The sequence below is a fragment of the Thermobia domestica genome, chromosome 6, assembly GCF_964235325.1.
Source record: "Thermobia domestica chromosome 6, izTheDome1.hap1.1, whole genome shotgun sequence".
In the NCBI taxonomy this organism is placed as follows: Eukaryota; Metazoa; Arthropoda; class Insecta; order Zygentoma; family Lepismatidae; genus Thermobia; species Thermobia domestica.
The window spans coordinates 29,481,269-29,507,059 of record NC_137459.1 but is presented as its reverse complement, the minus strand read 5'-3'; the positions used below and the strand labels follow the sequence as shown (position 1 = coordinate 29,507,059).

The 25,791-nt window shown below is 35.7% G+C and overlaps 1 protein-coding gene across 1 annotated transcript in view; it reads right to left on the bottom strand.

Moving 5' to 3' along the window:
* Rpn1 (regulatory particle non-ATPase 1) overlaps nucleotides 1-20,105 on the bottom strand; it is a 48,155-nt gene extending 28,050 nt beyond the window's left edge. The window contains exons 1-8 of the mRNA XM_081761470.1: nucleotides 19,887-20,105; nucleotides 16,303-16,359; nucleotides 13,736-14,022; nucleotides 10,257-10,484; nucleotides 6,623-6,781; nucleotides 5,257-5,401; nucleotides 3,303-3,510; nucleotides 2,144-2,250 (exon numbers count right to left, since the gene is read on the bottom strand). Coding sequence (XP_081617596.1) covers nucleotides 2,144-2,250; nucleotides 3,303-3,510; nucleotides 5,257-5,401; nucleotides 6,623-6,781; nucleotides 10,257-10,484; nucleotides 13,736-14,022; nucleotides 16,303-16,359; nucleotides 19,887-19,967 — 1,272 coding nt within the window. The 5' untranslated portion in view covers nucleotides 19,968-20,105. The remainder of the gene's footprint in view (nucleotides 1-2,143; nucleotides 2,251-3,302; nucleotides 3,511-5,256; nucleotides 5,402-6,622; nucleotides 6,782-10,256; nucleotides 10,485-13,735; nucleotides 14,023-16,302; nucleotides 16,360-19,886) is intronic.
* Between the last annotated feature and the right edge of the window lie 5,686 nt (nucleotides 20,106-25,791).

Below are 25,791 nucleotides of genomic sequence, written 5' to 3'. Positions count from 1 at the left end.
CACGATCAACACGAATGCTCAAACACGGACTGCCGTAAATAAAAGTTAAAAACGAACAGATCAATATATAAGAAACAAAGTACTCCTGGCAAAGATAAAAACCTAAAAGAAATAAAATAATAAATATATGAGAATAACGATTATATAATAATAACAATAAATGCTAATAACAGTAACAATATAAAATATATAGGGTGTTTCAAAAGTTCCCTGACATATGGTAATTATGTTACTATCAGAGTTACAACAAAATGTAAGAGGGGATAATATTTTCAATCTAAAGTGTTTTTTTTTTTTAATCGGACCAGTCGTTTGGACTGTGCACTCTTTATGAGCTCAATGTTCAATGAAAATGCAACGTTGCCATTTACCTGGACCCAGAACATAAAGTGAATGGGTGCATGTTTGAAATGGAGACTGGCCATCGACACGTTAGCGTAAAAGACAGTAAGTTCATTCACTTATGTTGTGGGTCCAGATACATGGCAACGTTGCATTTTCATTTAACATTAGGCGCATAAAGAGTGTACAGCCCAAAGGCCCGTCCGATTAAAAAAAAAAAAAAAATCCTTCACTTTAGATTGAAAACGTCATATTTGGAGACGGTTTTCCCTCTTACATTTTGTTGTACCTCTGATAATAATAGAGCTATCCTATGTTAGGGGACTTTTGAGTTGAGTTGAGTTGATTTTGAGTTTAACGTCCCGTTCAGCAACGAGGCTATATGAGACGTGGACCTACTGATTAACGTGGAATCCGAACCACATGAGCAGAGAACGTGAGCAATGTTACAAGCGTGCATAAAACAAAGAAGCTCAACAGTATCAATACCATTGCCCAACATAAGATCAAGTGTAAGCGGCAGTTCAACACGTTCTGTGAGATCTGAGTACTCAGGACATTCGATACGAATGTACCGACTACTCAGTGGGACAATATATTCCTCACAATACGGCCGGTACAAACTACACAGCAAATAAGTACGCATCAGATAAAAGTGTTCGATCCCCAAACACGTCAGGAGTACTTCATCTCGACGACTAGAACGAAAGGATTTCTACCACTCGCCAAGAAGCGGCTTGACTGCGTGGAGCTTATTGTCATTTTCCTGATCTCAATCTGGTTGGCAATGAGAATGCATCAAGCTGTATAAATAACTACAGAGGAAGACAATACTCCAATGGAACATTGGCAAAGGCGATATTCTTGGCAGCTGTGTCAGCACGGTCGTTTTCTCTACTGCCGACATGACCTGACACCCAGCAGACAACGACGACACAACTCTCTTGCTGTAGCTGATGGTCTTGAACGAGGGCGTACTTACTGAAGACGTTCTGTAGGCTCATAACTACGCTTTTAGAGTCGGTGCAAACCAGCACGCGACGTCAGGTTACAAAATTGAGCTATGGTATTTGAAACAATCAGTTATGTAAGCGAATTTATTAACAAAATAAATAAAAAAAGGAAGGAAAACGGGATAGGATTTGCTAAAATTACTCGGGAGGTTCGGATGCGGTCAGTGCTTACCACTGTATCAAAAATTCTTTTTCTGTGGGTAGTAATACCTACCACCTAGAAATTTTGCCTAGTTGCTCATTCATGAATGTCCACGTACTTTTCATTTTTGTCGCTAGATGGCGGTGTATAACGCATATGAAAGAACCCTTCCCATTTCGGTCATCTACCGTAATTGCTTAGAGCTGAAATGAGACCCCTGCTTTAATTTCTTGGAGGGAGGGGGGGAAAAGCAGAGGGACAGAAACAGTTTTGAGTGGACAGTTATTTCTTTGTATATTGGAAAAATATTTTTATATTCCTTGACTAACATTACAACATGCCTGAGGGGAAACGAACAATGCCGTCGGGAGGCCCCTTTGCCCCCTCTAGAGTCGTCAGTGGAACTGAATCATGAATTGCTCATTTGTAAACTTTCAGTAATATTTTTCATTACCTTTTTCATTAAAAAAATCTACTATTACATTAAGCAAAATTTCGATTTTATTAGTTCTGGGCTTTTCCAGTAATGCGCGGTGAACAAAAAGTTTAAGAGTTTTGAGAGCATTCAAGTCAACAAATGGACAAAGTTCTACAGAAACGCTTTCACTAATTACAGTTCGAAATACTTTCATGAATAGTTACTTACTTTAATGTAGTCTTCTGCCGAATACAAATATTTGTCTATAGGAGTCAGACCACCATCAACGTCCCACAGAAGAACCAACCCAAGAGATGCTGTAGCACTCAGCATACCTAACAATGAGAAAGAAAGAGATCAAAAATAACACACAATAAAGCATAACAACAATAAAAAAGGGAAATGCAATATTGCAGACCGCAACAAATAAGTCAATATTGATTAGTATTGTATCACTAGAATAGACTATCAAAAAAAAAGTAAATAAATAAAAAATAAAATAAAATAAAAAATAAAATAAAAAGATAAAAAACACAAGTTTTATGTGAGTCACCATCAGAAGACAAAGTTCTTTCTTTCAGTTTAACGTCCGCACTATTATGCTCATTAGGCCAAGAGACACGATGATTAAAGCACGTGAATCATGATGAAAGAATTGGTGGAATGAGAAAGTAGAAGGAAATGGGAGTAGCCCGAGAAAAATCCACGGACACGATGTTGTCCACCACAAACTTACTTGGACGGGGATCGAACCAGGGATACCTTCACCAGAGGTAAGCGCTCTGCCACTGAGCCACCGTGGCTCACTTTAAGTTTTTCAGTTTTACGTTCCATGACTGTGCTTTTTTAGAGTAAAGGACACAATGACATATAAATAATGGTAAATACATGAATGACACATAACATCCACCCTCTGATCGGGATTCGAGTCCGCGACAGACAGGTTTTGCGATGGCCAGCCTAAATGGTTCACACAGCTTGACCATATCAAGCGTAACAATGGTGTATTACAGTGCACACTAAACATTACATTAGTGTATTTCTTTTTTACTTTTATTTATTTCCTTTTTCTTTTAGATATGCGAAAAACGATAATTTAACTTTCTAAAATGAAATTTTGCGTATTAATGTGCCTTTAATGTTTGATACTACCTTTAAATTAATGTTATAAAAATATTTTGCACTTTGGCAGCACGTTCTGTTTACAATCATACTTTTTTTTCGTTCCGCATCATACCAAAGAGCTGGAACTGCCACATTTATTCATTTAAAAATAATGTGAATCTAAAAATCAATTTGCTGTAATGGGCAACATGGTTAAATGCAACGCAGTGAAAAAAAAAAAAAAAAGAAAGAAAGAAAAGAAAAGAAAAGAAAACGCTCTTACCATGTTCTTTGTTCTTATACAACCATTTATTGCCGTCTTCCATCAACAGTTTGTCATGTCCAAAAGCAGCGTTCACAAAACCATTCACGAAACTTGCAGCAAGATTCTGACGCGCTGAATCCACTTGACCAGCTCCAAAAGATGGACGAATATTCTCCAAGTGTGATTTGTACACATCTTCTGGGACTTTGGGCTCCATTATATCCAACTGCACGAAAAATACGGAGAAAATGCATAGAATACACTACCGTATTTATGTAATTAGAATAGAAACTACCGCTACTGATTTAGCAATTCAGACAATAATAATAATAATAATAATAATAATAATAATAATAATAATAATAATAATAATAATAATAATAATAATAATAATAATAATAATAATAAATTTAATTTTACTTAACACACAAAGGCAATTATAAAGGAAAAAAGTTTTCACATAGCCATCAATATTATTTACATAGTCCATAATACAGACAGCGTTATATGATTGAGGCCTTGGGGTGTTCTATACAAGAATTTATATCGCAGGTGCATTTGGACAAGGCTCGGGAACGCGGCTAAAAGAACAGTTTTCGATCTAAATGTACCACTAATATTTATTTCTACGGATATATTTACGATAAATGAATTTAATATAGTCTCTGAAGAAGTTATGAAGACTTACAGAAGCTCATAATAAGTTATACTGTGATTATTGGAAAACTTGGAAGTGTACTTTTGCGAGCAAATAAAAGGTGGAAAAGTGTGTGGGTGGTAACCACAGTATAAACTGGAAAATAGTATTTTAAGGGATGTTATTGCCTTATAAGACATGAGCAAATGTCCTAGCTCAATGTCATAAACTGTCGAATAATGCTAACATATCCAAAACTGTCTCACTACCTCTTCTTAGGTATGTCAGGAGAAAAAAGGATTCTTCAAATGTAGTTTCCGAAAATGCAATTTGAAGCTGGAGAAGCAAAGAATAAAAATTTCCAAAGATTGCAAATTGCACTACACAGGTACGTTCATTTGAAGCACTTCAGTTAGTTCTTTGCATACACAAACCAACTAGTGAAGGAAAGTGTAAAATTAGAATAAACAAGACGAAAATGAGTCATGAAATGCACAAGTGAACAGACAAGATGAAAAATATGTACGCTTAGAAAATAAAAAAGAAAGAAGGAACAAGCGAAAACTATCCCGCACTTGGAAAGTGTTATTGCCTCGGACGACAGGAATGCAAACGATGTCACAATACGAATAGCTCAAGCGAAGTACGCACTTAACAGGAAAAAAAGGACTACTTCCAACAGCTTTCGACGCAAGTAAGAAGATACTCCACCAAGACCTTTATTTGGACTGTTGATGCTGATCACAGACATCGACACCGAAAATGAGGCATTTTTTTTTAGATGTAATGCTAACGCAGAATGCTGAATGTATCCTGGACATAAGAGGTATGACATTTTAAGCGAGATAAACGAAAAAAGGCAGATGACTATGGAAAAGAGAAGAAACTGGATGAGTGTGCATCTCATACGATAATCGGAAAGAATTAATGTTCTCTTTGAGGAGAAAATGAGACGAGCGAAACAACAATTAAGAGTACCTTGACAACATTAAAGAGAGTACCAATGGGTATCAAATGAATGAATGAAAAAATGGAATAACCTTGTTGTCAACTAACCCAAACGGTGGGGAAAAAGAGAATTTTATCTCCATTTTAGCCTTTGGGCTAATGTTTATTCTTTCTTTACCCAACGTTATATTTGGTTTCCCAAAACAACATTTCGAAACTCGCTCTTTCTCCTAAAACCTCTTAATGCAAAAAACAGAAATCTAGGAAGCTATTCTGAATAACTTTCCATGAACCGAATTCCACCTTTAAATTAATTACTTATGAAGGGTAACGGGACAATGTTAAGAAGTTTAGTTACAAAGCAACAGTTATTGATATAATACCCACCTCACGAGCGAGATTCAGGAAATGGTTGTTCAAATGAGCATTAGACATTATCTCCACTAAATCATCATATTCGTCCATTTCTTCGGGTAGCTCCAAAAAGATCTGCTGACGACCTAACATGAAAGCCAACTGTTTCTGTATTGCCCTGAAAAAAAAAATAAATATAATAATAAAATAATAATAATAAAGCACAGCAGACATAAATATAATAAATCACATTTAATAACTATAATAAATCCTGATCTACGAACACAATTTAAGGATACATAATATTTATAATAATAAACTACGAGTATTATCAAAAATTGAAAATAGTAAAAAGGAGGAAAAGAAATTGGTTGGGACGTGTTATGCGAGAAGAAATTATGTTATTGGAGTGTGATAGAATGTATGATACAAGGTAAAAGAGGGTAGGGAGACTATTATCAATGGACGACTCAAAAGAGGGTTATTGGTGCATCAAAAAGAAATGAAAAGATGAAGACTTCAAAGCCTGGGAGCATCTACATTTGAAACAAGTGACTTGCTACGGTGACAGAATGATGAACGTAATACAGGGTGTTTCAAAATGAATATAGGGGTTCTAAGGCTTTATTAGTACTTATTACATTTAACGTACAATTATAAACAATACATCAAGTAAAAGACCACCTGAAACAGTTTTTGCTACAATTGTTCAATCTGAGCCCATTCGTCACACGGCACACATCGAATCGATAAACGAGAAAGGCTCAAACTTTCCACCGGGATATGCCACAAAACACATTCAATTTAGGGGAGTCTCGTTGTACCTGTACAATCTCATGAGGATTTGCTGATTCCAGATACGATCAATATGAGTGTTCACATCGCCACTTTGGTGAAATGTCGATTCATCACTGAAGACGACATGATCCAGAAAAGCTTCATCGTCATGTAGCAACATTTCATTTGCAAAGTTGGCACGTAAAGCGTAGTCTGTAGGCTTTAGAGTTTGTAGCAACTCTAAATGATAAGGACGTAGTTGTAAGCGTCTCCTTAAAATTCTCTACACAGACGGTTGCACTGTAACTACAGATTCAGTCTTTGCAAAATGTAAAAACACAAAAAGGTTTCTGCTCACTAGTCGCCATCTTTGCTACTAGCGCTATCTAATGGTATGCGTAAATACAAAACTGTTTGAATTGCTCTTTCATTTGAGGTATTGTTTATAATTGTAAGTTAATTGTAATAAATATTACAAAGCGTTAAAACTCCTATATTCATTTTGAAACAACCTGAACAACTGTGGTTTGTGTAATATACAATTTATTAAGCACAGTATGTTCACGATTTTCAGCGTTCACAAAATAAATAAAAAAAAAGTAAATAAATAAAAAATGCTTACACGTCTTTGCACGACATAAAAATTTCTTCTATCAGAGGCCTTTCATTGAGCTGCATAGCAAGTCGTAACGCTTGAGGAAACTGGTTGAACTTTTGAAAAAGACGAAGTGAATGTCTTAGTAAGTTGGTGTTCTCAGGGTCTGGCACATAAGGCACACAACTGAAAAGAAAAGAAAAAAATTAGGAAAGAAAAGCACATTATTTTTTTTTTAAAAAAAAGAAAAAAACTTAGCAAAAAGCGTAATATTTCATACTACATGGTATAGATATTAAAATTACATCACATATTCAATGAAAAAGAAAATATATTTTGCGCAATACCATAAAATACATTTTATTATCGCTTTTTCCCATGTTAGAACTGAAAACGAAATGTTTACTTCAACGTCCCAAGATTCCTGTAAGCTAAAGGAAATTAGGGGTAAATACAAGTCCATAATTGATGAATTGAAACAAGCAGGCGGAAACTAGATAACACCGAGAAAATGACTGACACAATGTTGGATTTAACGCTTTCGATCTGAAGCCCGAACAGGACTCGTGGTAACTTATTAATGCAAATGGCCCAGCTCGGTATTATAGTAATAATTTCACCCAGCAATACCAATAAATGTTGGATTCATTTTAAAAGAGAATTCAAAGATTTATTTGCCATGTATATAGCATGCCTACCTTTATTACACATGTTATAAAAACTGCAGTGAACTCACAAGAAGCTGGAATTTAATATATAATCTCAGGAGCAAAATTGTTAACCTTTTAAATTCTATTGTTGTACTACAGGATGCACATCCAATGATGGTCGCAAAAATTTAACTTCACACATTTACTGTTCTGTGTACAGCAGACTCTTGACTATCCAGCGCAGTAAGAAAACTCCGTCATAAGATTAGGAATATACAGGGTAAACAAAAGTCACGAAGAGGTTATAACTGTGAATAACTTTTTTATTTATCATTAACTTCCAATGATATTTCACAGACTTAACGACCAAAGATGGGAGATTGTTTACACATGTGTGGAATATAATCTCAGGATCTGTGCGCCATTATAGACCTTACAGATATGGGCTGTGTAGCACATTACTCATGACAAGGGGTCAACACCTCAGTTCCGAGTGCCCGTATTTCTGCACAAATACTGTGCTTGAGCTGCCATATTGTATATGGTTTGTTCACATGTACTTTGTCCTTTAGATACCCCAAACAAAATAATCAAACGGAGTGAATTATTATTAGTGAATTTAGGCTAGCGAGAGGGACAGTTTATGTCAGTGTTTCTCGAGATGACGCGATGGACGAAAATTGTTGTCACAAGTACAATATAGGCCATTTCCATATGTGCTTTTTTCATCTAATTTGCCTATGTTTTCACATTGGTGTAATCATTCATCAATGACCAATAATATAAGTCTAAGTCATTCTTAGTAATTAGGCCTAGGTTTACGTTCATATTTTATTTATTTTAAAATTGTATGTATTCATACTGCACCAGTGTGGATCATTTTATGTTTTCTGTTTTAAGTTAGACATTTCTTTTATAATGTGTATAATATTTTCACACTTTGATTTCCTTTTTCTGTGATAAATTCTTAAAACGTACAATGAAGTACAAAACAAACATCTCAGTACTAGCCTGTACTAAAAGATCAAAAAACATAAATAAGAGCGGATTTTGATATTTAAAAAGTGTGTTTTCAATGCTATAGGTACGGCAGAAAATGAGTAATTATAAAACTTTGGGCTATCCGGTTTCTTTTTTTTTTTTAATCTGGCTTGATCTTCTGCCACATTAGGCCGTAACTCTACCGTATTTTGATAGCTCAAAGAGTGTATAAACGAACAAATACAAATAAAAATTTAAAAAGTCGGGAACATTAGATTAAGTATTGCCTACTGAAATTTAATGTACTGTATACTGGTATGGCCAAAGTAAAAAACAGATCGATTATGGTTTACATTAAAGCAATTTGAAACTCAGACCATTAACTGGACAAAAATGAACTTCGATAGTTCGTCCATTAACTAGTAATGCAACAAGGGAAAAGATGTATTTGAAAGTAAAATCAACACTTTGTGAAGACAGTAAACAATTATATCCTTGCAATCTACTTCATTTTAAGTAAAACGGCTAAATAAACAGATGCCTTCTATCGGTAAATAAAAAATTACAGTGTACGTAAGTGTATCTACCAGAACGAAATATTGATAAACACAGTAGTTTTCCAGAGATGGATGCTCATACGCAGAATTCTCCCATTACTGTAAATATAAATCTGAAAAATCAATCAGAAAAGGTTTTTTTTTTTTTTTTTTTTTTTTTTTTTTTTTTTTTTTTTTAAAGGGAAGTTGTATACTATAGCACGGAAATACTATATATGTTGAATTTACTTCTTAATTTCCTTTACATATGAATCAGTAAAGTTTCATTTCAACGTTCAATTTAAACAATAGAGCAACCTTGCTTTGCACGTATTCCTGACGTCCCACTTTAAAGCTCTGGAAAATGTGTTTAACACTGCGGACACGGAACTGTGGATTTGTTGTAAGTATTCAAAGGTTTAATTAATTGGAAGAACATGGGGACGTCGGAAGCGTGGCAACTTGTCTCTGTCACGATACAGACTACTGACCAAATGGACCGCCAAAAAGGAATAATAATAATAACCTGAAGATGAGCAAAACGCACAAAAAGAAAAAAATGCTACACGATGAATGAAATGACAAAACAAAGCTTAAAATAATAAACAGAAGAAATAAATTAATAATGACAATATAAAGAAAAAAAACAGTAAAACGAAGTACGAAAAAAATAGCAGCGGAAAAAAGGAAGACGCAAGAATTTTTAAATAAAATATCTGAGAACATTAAGACCGAAACCAAGAACTGTCATTCCTTAATGTGAAAAGTATTGGGCAGTTCAGTAAGTTCTATGAGAGCTGATTCAGCTCTTTTTTTTTAAAGATAAATATGGATATACGTCTGAGAATTTATCCAAGTCTCTACCCATAATTTTCTTTCTGGATTGAATGTATTGCTCACAAATAATATATAGCGTCCTATTTAGTATCTCCCCTAAATCGCTTCGTAGTGATTACGGTTCATTATTTGTAATTGTGATGAGTATAAATACAGTGTAGATGTATAGCATAAAAACTACAGTCCATAAAACACGAATGAACTTGTGCTAGGTAGACACTAAAAAGCACGAATCTATCTCCCAGATGGCAGGAGCACAGCAGTGGGCCCCTGAGCTGGGGGTGGGTATACGCATAAATGAGGTCGTTTACAACGGCTCACCATAAGTGACAGTACCGTCTCCGGAACCGTCGATGGATTTGGGGGAGATACTAAATACCATCTTAATATATATAATATGAATAGTGCAATCTGTTACAAACTAAACACAACAACTTGATCAATGCCAGGGCAAAAGTGTCAAAAACCAGTTATATTATCAAATGGACAAATCACTAGCAGGCACAACTCTATGTTAAGCTGATAAAACAGATATCAATACGAAGCTATTAACTCAGCGACTGCAATACAACAGAGATCAAATCATTTAGGTTGAGAAATACAACACTTTTGGATATAGAGAAACTTCTTCATTAATTTTCTACTGCATTGCCTTACCTAGTAAGATACAAACACACTCGCGGATAAGCACTTTCATCCACAAACTCTTCGAGTAAGTCCAATCTTTCAATTTCCATTAACAGATCACAGGCTTCTGCTTCAGCGTTGTGTGCCATGTTGTATGGGATAATCTCCCGTGCAAGCTTCACTAATTTCTCACGCAACTGATCGTCTTCGTCTTCTCGCAGTTCTGCCCACTCTCCTGCTATCTCGCCTGACAGATGCCTGTAATACATCAAGAGAGTTTACTTTTTTAGTATTGAAGCAATAACTGAAAAAAACGTTTTGATATTTGCCTTGTTTGTTGGTCCGTCTGTACTTTTATAGACTCGAGAACGATTACAGATTGACAAACTTCATTGAAAATTAGACATCCCCACGTTAATAGTAGTACCAGAAGTTAAGCACTGATTTAGTGACACCCTCAAGAGCTACCATACTTATGATGTACTAATGGTCCCATTACTACATCTATTTCCATTTACTAATGCTAGGAAACAAACTATTTTTATGACTCTTTCTCATATGAAAACTATTCACAGACTGTTACTTAACCCCATCGTTACAGATGCCATTTTCCTATGTGCGAGTTGTAATACCAGGTTTTCATTTACTGTTAAAAGACTGTGTAAACCCTTATATACGGCATAGTTATCATACAAAGTTGAATGAATATAATTCTTTGTACAATTACCACGCGCGCGCACACACACAAAATATTCACATTGTGGAACATTTGGGTTGAAAATGGGAAATTTTGATGTTCTGAAGGGATTTTATGCTGCTTCATGTTGGTAACACTGACCGAAGATCAAGGAGAAAGTTTTTTTTTTTTTCTTCTTTCCGATCTCAAAGTTGTGAATTCTTTATTGTCAAAACAAACACACTTCTCGTAATTGAATGCTCCCTTAGGCCTGCCATCTACATTTTTTTCTTTCTTTTCTGTAAGTAACATGCTGCCACCTAAGAAGAAACAGTAGAACTAACTCGTGCATTGCATCCACTAAAAAAAAAAAAAAATCATATCCTTTAGGATTAATACGACCTTAATAAATGATTCGTTTTCATGACATCCGCATGGATGTCACTGGAACGCAAAGGGTTAAGATATAACCCATTTCCATATTTTTGAATTCCATGGAAGTCTAGATCAAACAATTACTAGTTTATTTTATAGCCATTTATGGGTGAGACGGGGAATTCCTTTCCAATGTAGTAATATCTTTACAAAGTTTTGTTTTAATACAAATGAACAAAAGCTCTGCACTAACTGTAAGTACAAAACGTTCAAAGAAATACAAGTAATAATCGTTCTCTTCTCAATTGCAAATGTCCGTCCATGAGTCATATTGTATTACTACATCGTATTTTTAATATTTCAGTACACTACTTAAACAAGCTTTCAGGATCAGCACAAACCTTAATAAAACAAAGTTTTCAACAACATGGACGGAAATGACATTATGTACCGTACTTTTAAAAAGAATTGCGTCACGACCTTAAACTAAACAAAGAGTTTTTAACATTCAAAAATAACCCAAGTGCTAATAATACATTATTAAATTACACTCTACAGTCGTTCAATATATCAGCAAATGTGAATACTGGTTTATCCACGGTTTAAATGTTCTTCCGTCGATAACTTCAGAACGAATGAACGAATTTGAATACAGATTTATATCTAATATACAGAATATATCGAAGGTAAAATTATTCAAATTCCTTCATTCATTCCAAAGTTACTTTGAAAAGAACATGTGAAGGAAGAGTATTCACATTTAATGGTGACTGTACAAAATATGAATTAGGACCAACTGATGTATATAGTAATTACTTAATGAATTCATGGGATGGATATGTAACACTAATAAAGCTTGTACTCACCTTAAGCACCTGACCGATTCACAATGGTAATATAGCCCGCAGACGTTTCAACAACAATTTGTCACCTTCATCAGTACAAATTCTTAAGAAATCAACATTGTTTGAAACCATTTATTCCGATAAGTTTCCTTCACTGTAGAAGTAATTTAAAACTAAATTATCCTTTTATTAATGAGTAGGAAAAAAAAAAATGTGAGTGTAGATGTAATCTATGTTGTAATTTGGTATCTAAAGTATATCAGCATATAGCAACTTGATCAGCATCCGACACATCCACTAACTGTGCAAACTGGTATCGACAGAACTTACTTGTAAATCACAAACAAATAATCAACAACATACCTCTTCCCTCTGCTAATAACCACATTTATTACTTTATCTGATTCTCTCTCCGGAGAATCTACTCTCTCTCTTTCTAGAGATATAAACTCTTCAACACAATGCCTAATCCCCCATGAACAATTGTCATCAACAACCTCAACCACCAAGCAAGAGAGCACATTCTAACTTCCAATTGTGAGTTCACAGGTAAAGGGAAAACAACAGAAATGTACAACAAAGAAACCTAAACAATTTTTTATTAACCTTTTGGAAACCTAGCCTCTCTCACAATGTAAAATCATTCGTACCCGGCAGATTTTCAGCAAAATACAGAGTCATTTTCATATGTTTGTAGGTGAGTCACTAATGGACCTACGAAGTTGAACGATAACCAAACGAATTCTCAGAACATGTATGAAATGGGCTCATTGCACGAAGCATTGTCCTGGTGAGGCGATGAAATTGAATATTTCAGATATTTTACATTAAGAAATGGGATCTCGAGCAAGACGCACACGCAATGTCAAAGAAAATGTGCCTTGGGAAGTTACCATAAGATTATATTTGAGGCGCCTAGTATCAAAAGCCGCGATTTTTTTTTTAAGTGAAATTGAGTTACATATCGCTTGTTATATGTTTCATCTAAAGGGATTCCATGGAAACAGAATTTTGTTCAAAAACTTAGTATTTCATACTAAAAAAAACTAGCTCAAATATAGGACTTTGTACATGTGTATATGAAGCTCCATTGCACGTTCTGCGAGATTATTCGAAACTAAGAGAAATGGATGTGGTGGATTTTGATACTATGTGCCTCATTTGTACTATTATCATATGATCACAACAGCGTGAATTATAGCTCCCCAAAATGAAAAACATACACCACTAACTTGAAGCTAATTTTGCAGAGTTATCTTCAAATGTCTGTATCTGAGTCCCTAATAGGTCCAGAAAGTTGAAGTAAAATAGAACAGACTTTTAGGGGCCAAGTGTATCAACAAGAGCGGGGAATACTCAACTAAGAGATAACCCAGTTTTAAACTGTACAATGCAGGAAAGACATCGATAATTTAAGTGTTCAAATAACGTTGATTTCTTACTGATGAAGATGACAAATCATTGTTGAAACGTCTACGGTCAAGATTATCATTGTCTATGGTCGGGTGCTTAGTGAGTACAAGCTTTGTTAGTATATAGCAGTCAGAACAATCTCTAAAGAAGAAGTTATAATTAAAACAAAGACACAATATTAACGCCTGAAAAGAACTTACCTAACATATTCGTGGCCCCATTCACCAACTTTGGTTTCTGTTCCACGCAATCGGAACCGCAAACAATCTCTGTTTGTACCGGTAGTCATAGCAAGTACAGATAATATATCTGCGCAGTATTTCTTTTCTTTGTCATCCGTCAACTTCTTATACACATCTTTCAATGTGTCATAGTGGCAGCGCATAAACTTCAACGGCTTTGGGACACTTGTCATTGAAGAGGTGGACGCTTTGATGTGGTTCCGAAGGCCATCCAGTGCAGACATATACACATTGCCATCGCCTTCCTGTTGAAGTAAATATACCGTAATCATTATTACCAACACAGAATTTCAGATATTGGCACATACGTAGGTACACAGTTCAGATATTTAGGTTAATAATACCAGTATTGTACAAAATGGTACAATTTGAAATTTTGTCACTCGCTAGACCCTGATTAAAAGTCTCTAATAAGTGTTTCTTTAACTAAATTTTGTCATTCACTACTTCTTTAACGCAACTAAGAGCATATTGGAACTTACATTATATTTTTTTCGTAACACTTTATAAATCTATCACGAAACACTAATATAGCACATGTCAAAATAGGAAAATGTACCTTAATTGGCTAATTTTTATTTATTTTTAAGTGATTTTAATTTCTAATTTTTCAAGAAATAATTCGTACAGACTATACTAACATAGTATTCTGTACGTACATGAAAAAAAAAAAAAAAAAAAAAAAACAAACAAACAGCAAAGCACACAAATTCTCATTGTACTTGTATAGGTGATACTATGTATATTTGTGTTAATTCTCGTACGTAATTAATAAATACACTTTTACGAAAATATTTTTTAAAAAAAAGCACTTGCTTAAGATGCGAGCTGAAAAGATCTTATCACTCAGAAAATGGATTTAAAAAAATAAATAAACGCAATGCGAAAACCGAAAAACCAGTAAAAGAAAATTGTAAATCTATCTTCTACTTGTTTCGATCATCCCACAACAACGACAACTAGCATTTTATGACTTATACGGTGATCTAGGAGCAAGCACATGTGCTTTTAGTACAAGGGGTCTTGGGTCTTATTCTCATCGAACACACCAAGTTAAGATCCCATATTGAACTGTACGTTTCGTCCTACACAACCTCCCTGGTGACGAAGAAATTAAGTAGAGTTGATATTGAGTTTAACGTCCCTTTCAGCAGCGAGGCTATATGAGGCATGGACCTACTGATTAACGTGGAATCCGAGCCACATGAGCTCCCGCCGGGAATCGAACCCGGGTCTCCCACGCCACAGGTGCGTACGCTAACCGCTTAGCCATGGGGAAATAAGTACAAATCAACACATTTAAACCTTTTAACTAATCAGTTTCGAGGTTTCCTGAGCACCGAATAAAAAAAGACAAATTACAGTACAATCATGACAGTTAGTGGACAAGAGTTCCATATTAACTCCTTTACAAATCTTGACGCGATATTTCAGCTTACTTTAAGAGTGGAGTTGTTTCCTTAATATTTCATTTAATTCGGTTAAATAGTTTTTCACAATTATCTTTCTTCTATATTTTGAGGTCTTGGTTAACGAAAATGTTCATGTAATGTAATCCTTAGCTATTATAGTAACAATAAATAATTATGAAAATGACATTATATAGCTGGAGGCTCCGCCCTCAGGCTCCCGCGTCTGCTCGCCCTACGGCCTCGTACCTCTAAAACCCACAATTCTAGCGAATTTGAAGTTTCTTTCTTATTACAAGCATCTAAAAAGTAAGATTTTGCATTCCAAGAAAAACCCATTTAAATAACATTGTGATTTATTCATTACCTCTTTAGATCACCTAAAAATTAAAAATATTCGCTTTTGGCAATTTTCCCGTCAGTTAGCCCAGAAAAGCTACAATCGTGTCAAATTTAATCATTGTAGCCCTACAGGAAGTGTCTAATAATTTTGGAGTATAAAAGATGTCCCATATAAATAACGAGCAAAATTTAAAGTTGGAAACTTATTATTAGTGATTTACTTACGTAATGCTAAAGAAAACGTACGAGCATACTCAATTGCAAGTTTTTATTCCAATTCCAAGTACCTAAAACATGAGATCATAGGTCTCAAAAAACTTTAAATAACATAGGGAATTTCTTCATACCCCCTTTACATCATTTAAAAATTAAAAATATTTACTTTTGACAATTTTCCTGTGGGTTAGTCCCGAAAAGCTACAACCATGCCGCATAGGAACTTTCCACGTCAACCGGAAGTACCCGTTATTGTATGTCAGGGAGTTCATGTGGTTTTATATATAAAGATATATATATGTATTGTTTTTTGAAAACTTTATGCTGTTGATACTCAGGTACCACATGCACAATCACGTTCCACAGTCTCGCCCAGGAGGACCAAGGAACTCATAAATATCTCACCAAGGCAAAACTTCTTGTTTTTTAAATCGTGATTGTGCCAAATCATTAACTTCCACAAGTACGATAAACTTACAACGTCTCCATATAGGATTTTCAAGAAATGAAACAAATTTATCCAAAATAACAAAACAGATACTGCTGGGTTGTACTTACTGTAAGCCGCTTTACAAGAAGGTTCAACTCATCCTGTAATGCTTTGTCTTCCTCAGTCTGAAATAAAAGCAAGGAGTACAATTCAACAGGAATCTTATACATTGTCATGAATTACACTAACAAACCAATAAATCACAAATATATCTAAAAATCAAGCCGGTAATTTACATCAGCAGCAGGTCATTTATCAAACCGTAAAGCTAAAGACATGCGCAAAGCTATACTGGAAACGGCATTCCTTTGCGCCTTCTACGTAATACTTCCAGAGTCTTCTTCCAGGGTCTTCTAACAACGTTGGTGCATGAGTCACCTTCCGTACCTACCTACCCCACTCCATCACGCATGCCTGCAAGTGAATCATACATTTCGAATTACAATTACAGAGAAAAAGAGAGGGAGAGATTCTGAGCTTGACTTTGAAGAAAACAATGTAGAAGACATTCATAATATATTTAGGTTTTTTTTTTTTTTTTTTTTTTTTTTTTTTTTTTTTTTTTTTTAAATTCCCCGTTTATGTTAGTCAAGACAGCGACCATGCAAAGGTAATTTTCAATCTTCTGGTAATGATTTAAAACGTATTTCTGCCACAGCAGCTTCTAAAACTTTTGCAAGAAATCAATCATGTTACTATTAAATGCAAAATGCTCATCCTTTGAAGAACTTTTCCTTTAAAAAAAAAAAAAAATATATCAAATTATATACAGGGTGAACCTGAAAGATCTGCACAAACCCCGGAAGGTGATTCGTGATATCTAAAGAAGATAAAAAGTCCTCTTCCATGTTGTCGAATTTCGCGTCGTGTACGAAAAATGAAAAGAAATCTTTTAGTTGCCTCGATTATGCCAGCTAGGCTAAAGGAGATGATGATGATCAGAAATTAATGAAATGAAGGAAGTGGGAGAACCCCGAGAAAACCAAAGCACACGGTGTTTGTCCACCACAAAGTTCACTCGGCGCAATCTGGGATCGACCATGGAACCCATGCACCAGAAATGAACGCTCTATCATTGATCCACCGCAGCCCCGCGTCGTGTACGAGTGACAGGGGTGCCAACCTGGAGTTGAAACTCGAATCCTGACAACTAGAACGGAATAGAAAGATGTACATATCTCTCTGTTGTGTTCCAACTGTCAAAACTCGATTTTCGATTCGAAGTTGGCACAGCTGTCACTCGTACATGACGCGGAATTCTACAACATGTAACAGGACTTCTTGTCGCGAATCACTTCCCGAAGTATCTGCATATCTTTCTGTTCCGTTCCAAAAGTCACGATTCGATTTTGGATTCCACGTTAGCACCCCTGTCACTCGTACACGACGCGGAATTCACAGCCATGTGTTTATTATAGATAAATTAATGTTCCAGTGTACGTCAATTTTTCAATCCGATTGTAAATTTTTTTGAAACAAACACAGAAAGTCTAGTGTTCATTAACTTCAACGAACAAAAACAAGAAAATAAAACAAAAAATAACGCGACGACAGAAAGCTTCTGTAAACAGCAACCTAAACTTCAAATATATGTATAAATGTGAAAATTGGTACCAATTCAGAAGACGGATCCAGATATTTGTAAACTTTAGAGAAGAAATTTGTAATTATATAAAAGACCTTTGTGTAAATAATCGAAATATGTTGTGTTCTTACCTGTGATATGCGTATCTACGTAAAAATACATTAATGAAACTCTAACCGGTTAACTAAGGATTCTCTATAATGTAGCCATTAAGCGCAAAGTGAAGTACCTTTAGTCAGTATGCTAACTCATGATGCGCAACCACAAAGGTGTCCAGAGTTAAAAGGATCCACATATTAGTGAAATTTACGTAAACTATGTTTTGTTGTTTTAAAACAGGAACGTGGAAGCAATGAAAACATATTCGGATCTTCCACCCAACATCCACAATAACGTACAAATACATAATCCAACACGTAAGGTGTTTTTATGTCATATTCAGTGTTTTTTCCGCTTTCCTCGTTTATATGTACACTGACCATCGTTTACGCGCCTGTTCCCTACCGCTACCTTTCTCTATTGCGCTCCTGCTGCCCTCACTCGATTAGACAGCATTTGTGCTTTTAGTAGAAACCTAGTAGAAGTTGGTTAGTGCCTTCTGCACGATAACTTTTATGCCATTACGTACATGTAAGCCATCCTAAAGTGAATCTAGAAGCCCAAGCAAGGCAAGTCCACTCACTAAAAATGATTTTTTAAGGTACAAACACGCAACTTAGTGAAAAAGAAGTTCTCAATCTGCACCCCGAACTTTGTGTCAACGTAGACATGCGTCATTACACATAACGGGTGAAGTTACACAGGTGCCTCCACCTACGCGCCTCAAAAGAAAAATACCTGGAAATTGATAGAATTATACGAAATTTAAGTATTAAACAAACGAAAAAGAGTAATAAAATTTATCACTGTACGGTGACTTATTACAGAAAAAATAAAGTAAAATGACAATAGAGCGTAATGTTTCAATGCTTCAACTCCACTGTGCACGTAGAAGGTACGTGATGCAATAGAGGGAGGACGGTGACCCCGAAAACAGCACTCGATAGTGGCCACAACATATCATCCCTTTGGAGCTCGGTTCTATTCTATTTTAGGGGGGGGGGGGGGATTTGTAAAATCTAAAGAAATATATGAATTGATTTCACAATAGAATTTTGTAAGTAATCAAAATATATTATTATATTACCTATCATATATATATAATACGGTAGAAATACGAAACGCAAAGTGTGCTCCTCACCACGTAGTAAGCATAAGGAAGATTTGGTTGAGTGAAGTACTATATGATGGCAGTCTACAATATAGCTAACAATGGAAGTACCGCAAAGCTGTGCTACATGCAAGACATGTGTTATCATGTTATATGAAGTGTTTTTCACTATCCACCCACCATCACTAACGCGACTGCTCTATACGGGTGTACTCTCGCGCGGGAGTTCCTGCTGTACTCCTTGCCTGACTCAGGTACACAACTTCCTACATTTTAGTAGACACCTTGCACAAGTTTGTTTGTGTTTTTAAGCTGGTTTGTGTTTTATGTATGTAAGTTTTTATGGCAAGCTATATCCTCCCTCATACTGATATGACAGAGTCTGCAGCGCTGAACAGTTGAAAGATACTACTTTTGCGCAGTAATACAACATGGATGCGTAAGCTCCTCCGATCACGAAGGGCCACCAGCTGAATGTTAGCTACAGATATAATTAAGGGTACATCGTATTTATAAATAAATAACTAAAACTAAAGAAGGCTGTTTCCATAACTTGAACGATTGAAAACAAGGAAATAGGACTAAATAATGAGGCAATGGAAAGTTTTTGTAAGCAAAAATTCAGATATACGTGTAAATTCCCAAAATCTATGTCAACATAAGCATGCACATCAAAACCGGTAAGTTAGGTGTTCAACCGAACCAAAGATACCATATATTTTAAATAAACATGACTTTCAAATTAATATGATCACTCTTTGCTCCGATCCTATAGGAATACATTTCTATATTTGTTTTATCAGATAATACCGGGTCACTAAATTTCTGTCACTGTCATGTACTCGTTACAAACTTACGGTATCTTCTTGAGATCGATCTGGTCCATTCTTCTCTGGAGCAGTACCGCTTTTAGAACTTCCTTCTTTAACGTCTTTCATTTTAGATACTAGCAGTCACTTAAAGAAATTAAATATCCGAACGATAAATTAGTCTTTATTCACTATGAAATGTATAACACGAACACAACGCACTGCAAATCACCAACCTTTAACAGAACAGTGCACAGTCACATAACATCAGGGTTGGGTTTTTTTAAATCACAAAGATCATACATTGCCAATATATATTGCATTTCATGTTGAATTGCCTTGCATTTTATTTTGTATTATTATTATTAGGATTAATTGTGTATCGGGGGGGGGGGGGGAGAACTAGGTAAAAGAAAACAATGTTTACGGGAGAAGTGTTACGGAAGGATAATTAATGTGTGATCAATCTGTGAAGTGAATAGAATGGAAATGCAGTGTGTGTGACGGAGGAACACGAAATATTATCGGGGAGGGACAAAACTAAGTAAAAAAAAAAAAAAGTCGTTGCCGGTCTATACAAAGTTAAATTTCCCGTGAAATACCTAGCCTAACGTAACCAAAATTAACTTAACGTCAGCTAACCAAAATTACGTTATATTTAGCAAAAACTATAAACTTTTAGAAAAAAGTCTGGCTCTCTAAAAGCAGAATTTATTCTTATTATCAGTGGTGTACCCAAGGAGGATTTTAGGGTTTTTAATCCATCTGAGCAAGATGTTATGAGAAAGTAAACATTTTACCATAAAATGTAAAGAAAAGTGTGCTCAAAATGAATATATTATGGCAGGGGCGTAAATAAGAGCCCCGCAGACCCCGCATTGCGGGGGGTCTCAAGCCATCAGAGTGCCCCAAATCGTGAAGTGGGACGTAGAGAAGGGGCCCACTCCACACTATCTGTGGGAGGGCCCCCAAGCCTTTAGTTACGCCACTGTATTATGGTATTTGTAAAGGTTTTAATCTTTTAATGCAAGATAAGTTTACTGTTTAACGAGACATCTCCCAGTTCATGAAAAAATATTACGCCATATGCGGGTGTTTAAAAGGGCCAGGAAGTACCGGTATACTTATTTATTAATATATTTATAATAAAGTGAATACAGGTGTATCTGTAACACACTGTTAACTATTATTCATACGTTTATGCACAGCAGTGGCATATTTAGGGGGGTGGCTTCCGGGCTTAAGCCCCCCCCGAAATCTTACTTAGTATAGTAAAGTAAATGAAATATCTTGCAGAATTTTCACATTTCCAGGCAAATCCCCCCCCGAAAGTTAGCAAAGCCCCTCCCGAAACAAAATCGTAAATACGCCACTGATGCACAGTATAAGTTACGCGAAGACAATAAATAAAAAATGTGAAATAGGAGGACATCGTCAAGCTTCACGTTTTATTATTCCCCTTAGTTTAGTCGTTTCCTCTTGGAATGTGATTTGTAACTTTAGATAAGTATAGATAATCTTCCGAAACTCATATCATGATGCATGATCCTAAGATGAAACTTCAAAATTATACTACTTTCCTGCACGGTAATTATTTTATTCATATGCAGTACAAGCATTGACACTATCCTACAAGCATGATAATTACTTTGTATTTTCCAACTCTGTGCATCTTCTTTTTCATCTAAGGAGCACTTGCTGGTCATCATATGATTGTATTCAAGCCAATCCTACGTGTTCTATACCGTCAATATTAGCCAAATATCTTTCAACGGTGAATTGTTCTTTCAGAGGTTTCTTTATATTTTCCAAATTCAAAATTTTTCATTCACTGCTACTTGAAAACTCATTATCTAATTTATATAATAAAACTAGCATATATTACCCGCTTCGCTGAGTTGAAATGAAAATTTAAATGCTCAACTCCCTATCTCATGTGTTTAGTACCAGTGAAATATGGTGTTTTCGTTTTTAGTGGCATCGATTTAAACGGCATCGGAAAGATCATTGATCATCTCAGCGACCCCGAAAACCATGGATTCGACACTTATATTTGTCATTATTGATAATTTTATTATCTCCCCCTCTCCCAAGTTGCGGGGCTGAATTTGGTTTTAAGCGCGATCGAAAGTGTTACCGGTCATCTCAGCGGCCCCGGAAAACTGTGGATTCGATATTAATATGGGTTATTTTTTATCAGTTTTATGTATTTTCCTTTCCCCCTCCCCAAAATACGGGGCTGAATTTGGATTTAAACAGCATTAGAAGTGTCACTGTTCATCTCAGAAACCCCAAAAACTATAGATACAACACTAATATCAGACATTTTCGATCATTTATATATATGGGGCCCTCCCCCATGTTGCGGGCCATGGCATTATAAATGTCACCATTCATCTCAGCGACCCCAACAATTGTGGATTCAGCACTAATATTGGTCATTTTCAATCATTTTTAAATATCTCTTCCTCCCCTCCCCCAAGTTGGGGGGTTGAATTTGAATTTAAACGGGATCGAAAGTATCACTGTTCATCTAAGCGACCCAAAAAACTATAAATTCGACACTGATAGTGGCCAATTTCGATCATTTTTCTATATCTCTTTCTCCCACCTCCGCCAAGTGGCGTTGCTGATTTTGGATATAAACCGGATCGGAAGTGTCACTGTTTGTCCGAATGATTCCGAAAACTATGGATTAGATACTAATATTGATCATTTTCTATCATTTTTACATGTTCATCCCTCCCCTACGTTGTACCCTCCCCTCCTCAACCACCAGGGCTGAATTTGGATTAAAACAGCATCAGCAGTGTTACTCTTTCTCTCATATACCCCAAAAACTATGGATTCAACACTAATATCGGTCATTTTTTATTATTTTTAAATTTCTCTCCCTCTCCCCCTTCTCTACGTTGCATCGTCAAAATGAATAGCCTAAAGTAGTCCCTGCCACTAAACTCATGTATGTTGAAAATTTGATTGAGATCGGTCGGGTGGTTCAAGAGTGATGAAGTCACAAAGACAGTCATTTTTATTTTAATTCTATTACATATATCTCTCCCCTCCCCCTCCCCTAGGTTGGCTCGTCAAAGTGAAACGATTAAAAACACCCACGGCCCGACCCTTATATATGTTGAAAATTTGATAGAGATTTGATTGGGTGGTTCAAAAGTTATTAGGATTTATTAGTTTTTATTTATACGTCCCCCTCCCCTAGGATCTACTCTTAAAGTGAAATTACAAAAACGTTTCGAGACCCGAACCTCATGTATCTTGAAAATTTGATTGAGATCTGTCGGATAGTTCAAGAGTTATTAAGTTACAAAAATTGTCACTTTCAGTCTTATATAAATTGATTTTTATATATCTCCCCCTCCTTCTCCCCACTACGTTGCTGCGTCAAATTTAAATCATAAAAACGACCTCAGGGCTGAACCTTATCTATGTTGAAAATTTGATCAAGATCGGTTGAGTGGTTCAGAAGTTATAAAGTTTTATTAATTTTTTATATCCCCCTCCCTGCCCCTTAGTTCTACCGTCAAAATGGATAGCCTAAAACCAGCCCAGCTTCGAACATCATCCATGTTACAAATTTGTTCGAGATTGGTCTGTCAGTTCAGGGGATTTACAGTCACAAACATAGTGATTTTCAATTTTATATATATAGATTGAAAGTGACTATGTTTGTGACTCGTAATCTCTTGAACCGCCCGACCGATCTCGCTCAAATTTTCAACGTAGATGTGTTCTGGCCTGGAAGTGTTTTTGAAATTTACTTTGACAGTACAACTTAGGGCAAGGGGGACAAAGAAAAAATAAATAGAACTTAATGGGCCGTATGCAGAGTCATTTTGACACGTGATTAGTGCCATCCTAAAGAGTTCGACTAACATAAGGTTCCTGTAGTAATCAGGCCTTTAGTATGACGCTAATCATACGTCAAAACGACTATGCATAAGGCGGAATAACTCTTGAACCACCCGACCGATCTCGATCAAACTTTCAACATAGATAAGGTGTGGGCCTAGGATGTTTTCTTCATTTTACTTTTACAGTGCAACGAAGGTGGTGGTGGTGGGGGGGGGGTTGATATACGTAAAAAATGTAAAAATTAAAGTGACTGTCTTTGTGACTTCATCACGTTTACACTACCCGACCGATCTGAGCCAAATTTTCAACATAGATGAGGTTTAGATATGAAGTGCTTGTAATAATATCACTTTGACGGTAGAACTTAGGGTACGGGGAGGGGAGAGGAGAAATTTATAAAAATAAATAAAACTTAATAACTCTTGAACCACCCGACCGATCTCGATCAAACTTTTAACAGAGATAAGGTTCGGGCCTGGGATGTTTTCTTCATTTCACTTTTACAGTGCAACGAAGGGGGAGGGGAGATATAAGTAAAAAATGTAAAAATAAAAGTGACTATCTTTGTGACTTCATCACAGTTAAACAACAAGACTGATCTTTAAAAAAATGTTCAACATAGATGAGATTTGGATCTGAGGTGCTTTTTATCATATCACTTTAACGGTAGAACTTAGGGGAGCGGGAGGGAGGGGAGAAATCTATAAAAATAAATGAAACTTAATAACTCTTGATCCACGAGATCCACGAGATTAAGTTCGAACATGAGATGATTTTTTTCATATCACTTTGACGATATAACTCAAAGAAGGGAAAAATTATTTACAAATGATCAAAAATGACCGATATTAGTGTCGAATCTATAGTTTTTGAGGTCACTGAGATGAACAATGACACTTTCAATGCCGTGGCCCGCAACATGGGGAGGAGAGGGGATATATAAAAATCATCGAAAATGACCAATATCAAGCGTTAGTAATAGTAAAAAGTGACTGACTAACGAAACATATTGCCATTTCTTTTATTAATTTAAGCCAGCGAAGCGAGTAATTGATGCTAGTCTATATTATAAAATTGAAAGTGACTATGTTTGTGACTCTTAATCTCTTGAACCGCCCTACTGATCTCGATGAAATTTTGGACATAGATGCGAGTCTGGCCTAGAATTTTTTTAGCTATTCACTTTGAGTGTGGAACTTAGGGGAGGGGGAGGAGGGAAGAAAGAAAAAATAAACAAAACATAATGGGCCTTATGCAGAGTTGTTTTGACGTATAATTAGCGTTGTACTAAAGGCCTGACTACTGCAGGAAACATATGGCTGGTTTCAGTGAATAAGCGACTAAGTTGGCTTTTTCTGAAAATTGGGATTTTACAGGTAGGTCTATACACTTTTGGTGAGTTCTACATTCTGTAGAAGCGTCAGGGCCGGCTTTAGGTAATGCTGGGCCCCAGGTTTACAACTAACTTGCACCAAGGTCTGTAGAACGAATATATATATATATATATATATATATATATATATATAGATAGATAGATAGATAGATAGATAGATAGATATTAGGGTGGGCCGAAAAAAAAATTTTTTAGAGAATTAAGATTGACTACCGTGCAAAAGTTGTAAAATGTTATATTATGTTTCCTCACCAAAGTAGAGCCGGAAAAAAATATATTTAACCGGGCCCCGGGGGCCCAAAAGAACGCTAATTTTGAAAAAAGAAGTAGCGACCAATGAAAATATTATTAAAATATATTTTTAGAAAGTAAAGTTTCAGTACCGTGCAAAAGTTGTATAATATTATGTTATGTTTCTTCACCAAATTAGAGGCGGATAAAAAAATATTTAACCGGGCTCCGGGGGGCCCCAAAGAACCTTAATTTTGAAAAAAATAATTTCGAGTAGTGAAAATATTGAAATTTTTTTTAGAAAGTTAAGTTTGAGTACCATGCAAAAGTTGTATAATATTGTGTTGTGTTTCTTCACCAAAATAGAGCCGGATAAAAAGATATTTAACCGGACCCCAGGGGCACGAAAGAACAGTAATTTTGAAAAAAAAAAAAGTAGCGACCAATGAAAATATTATT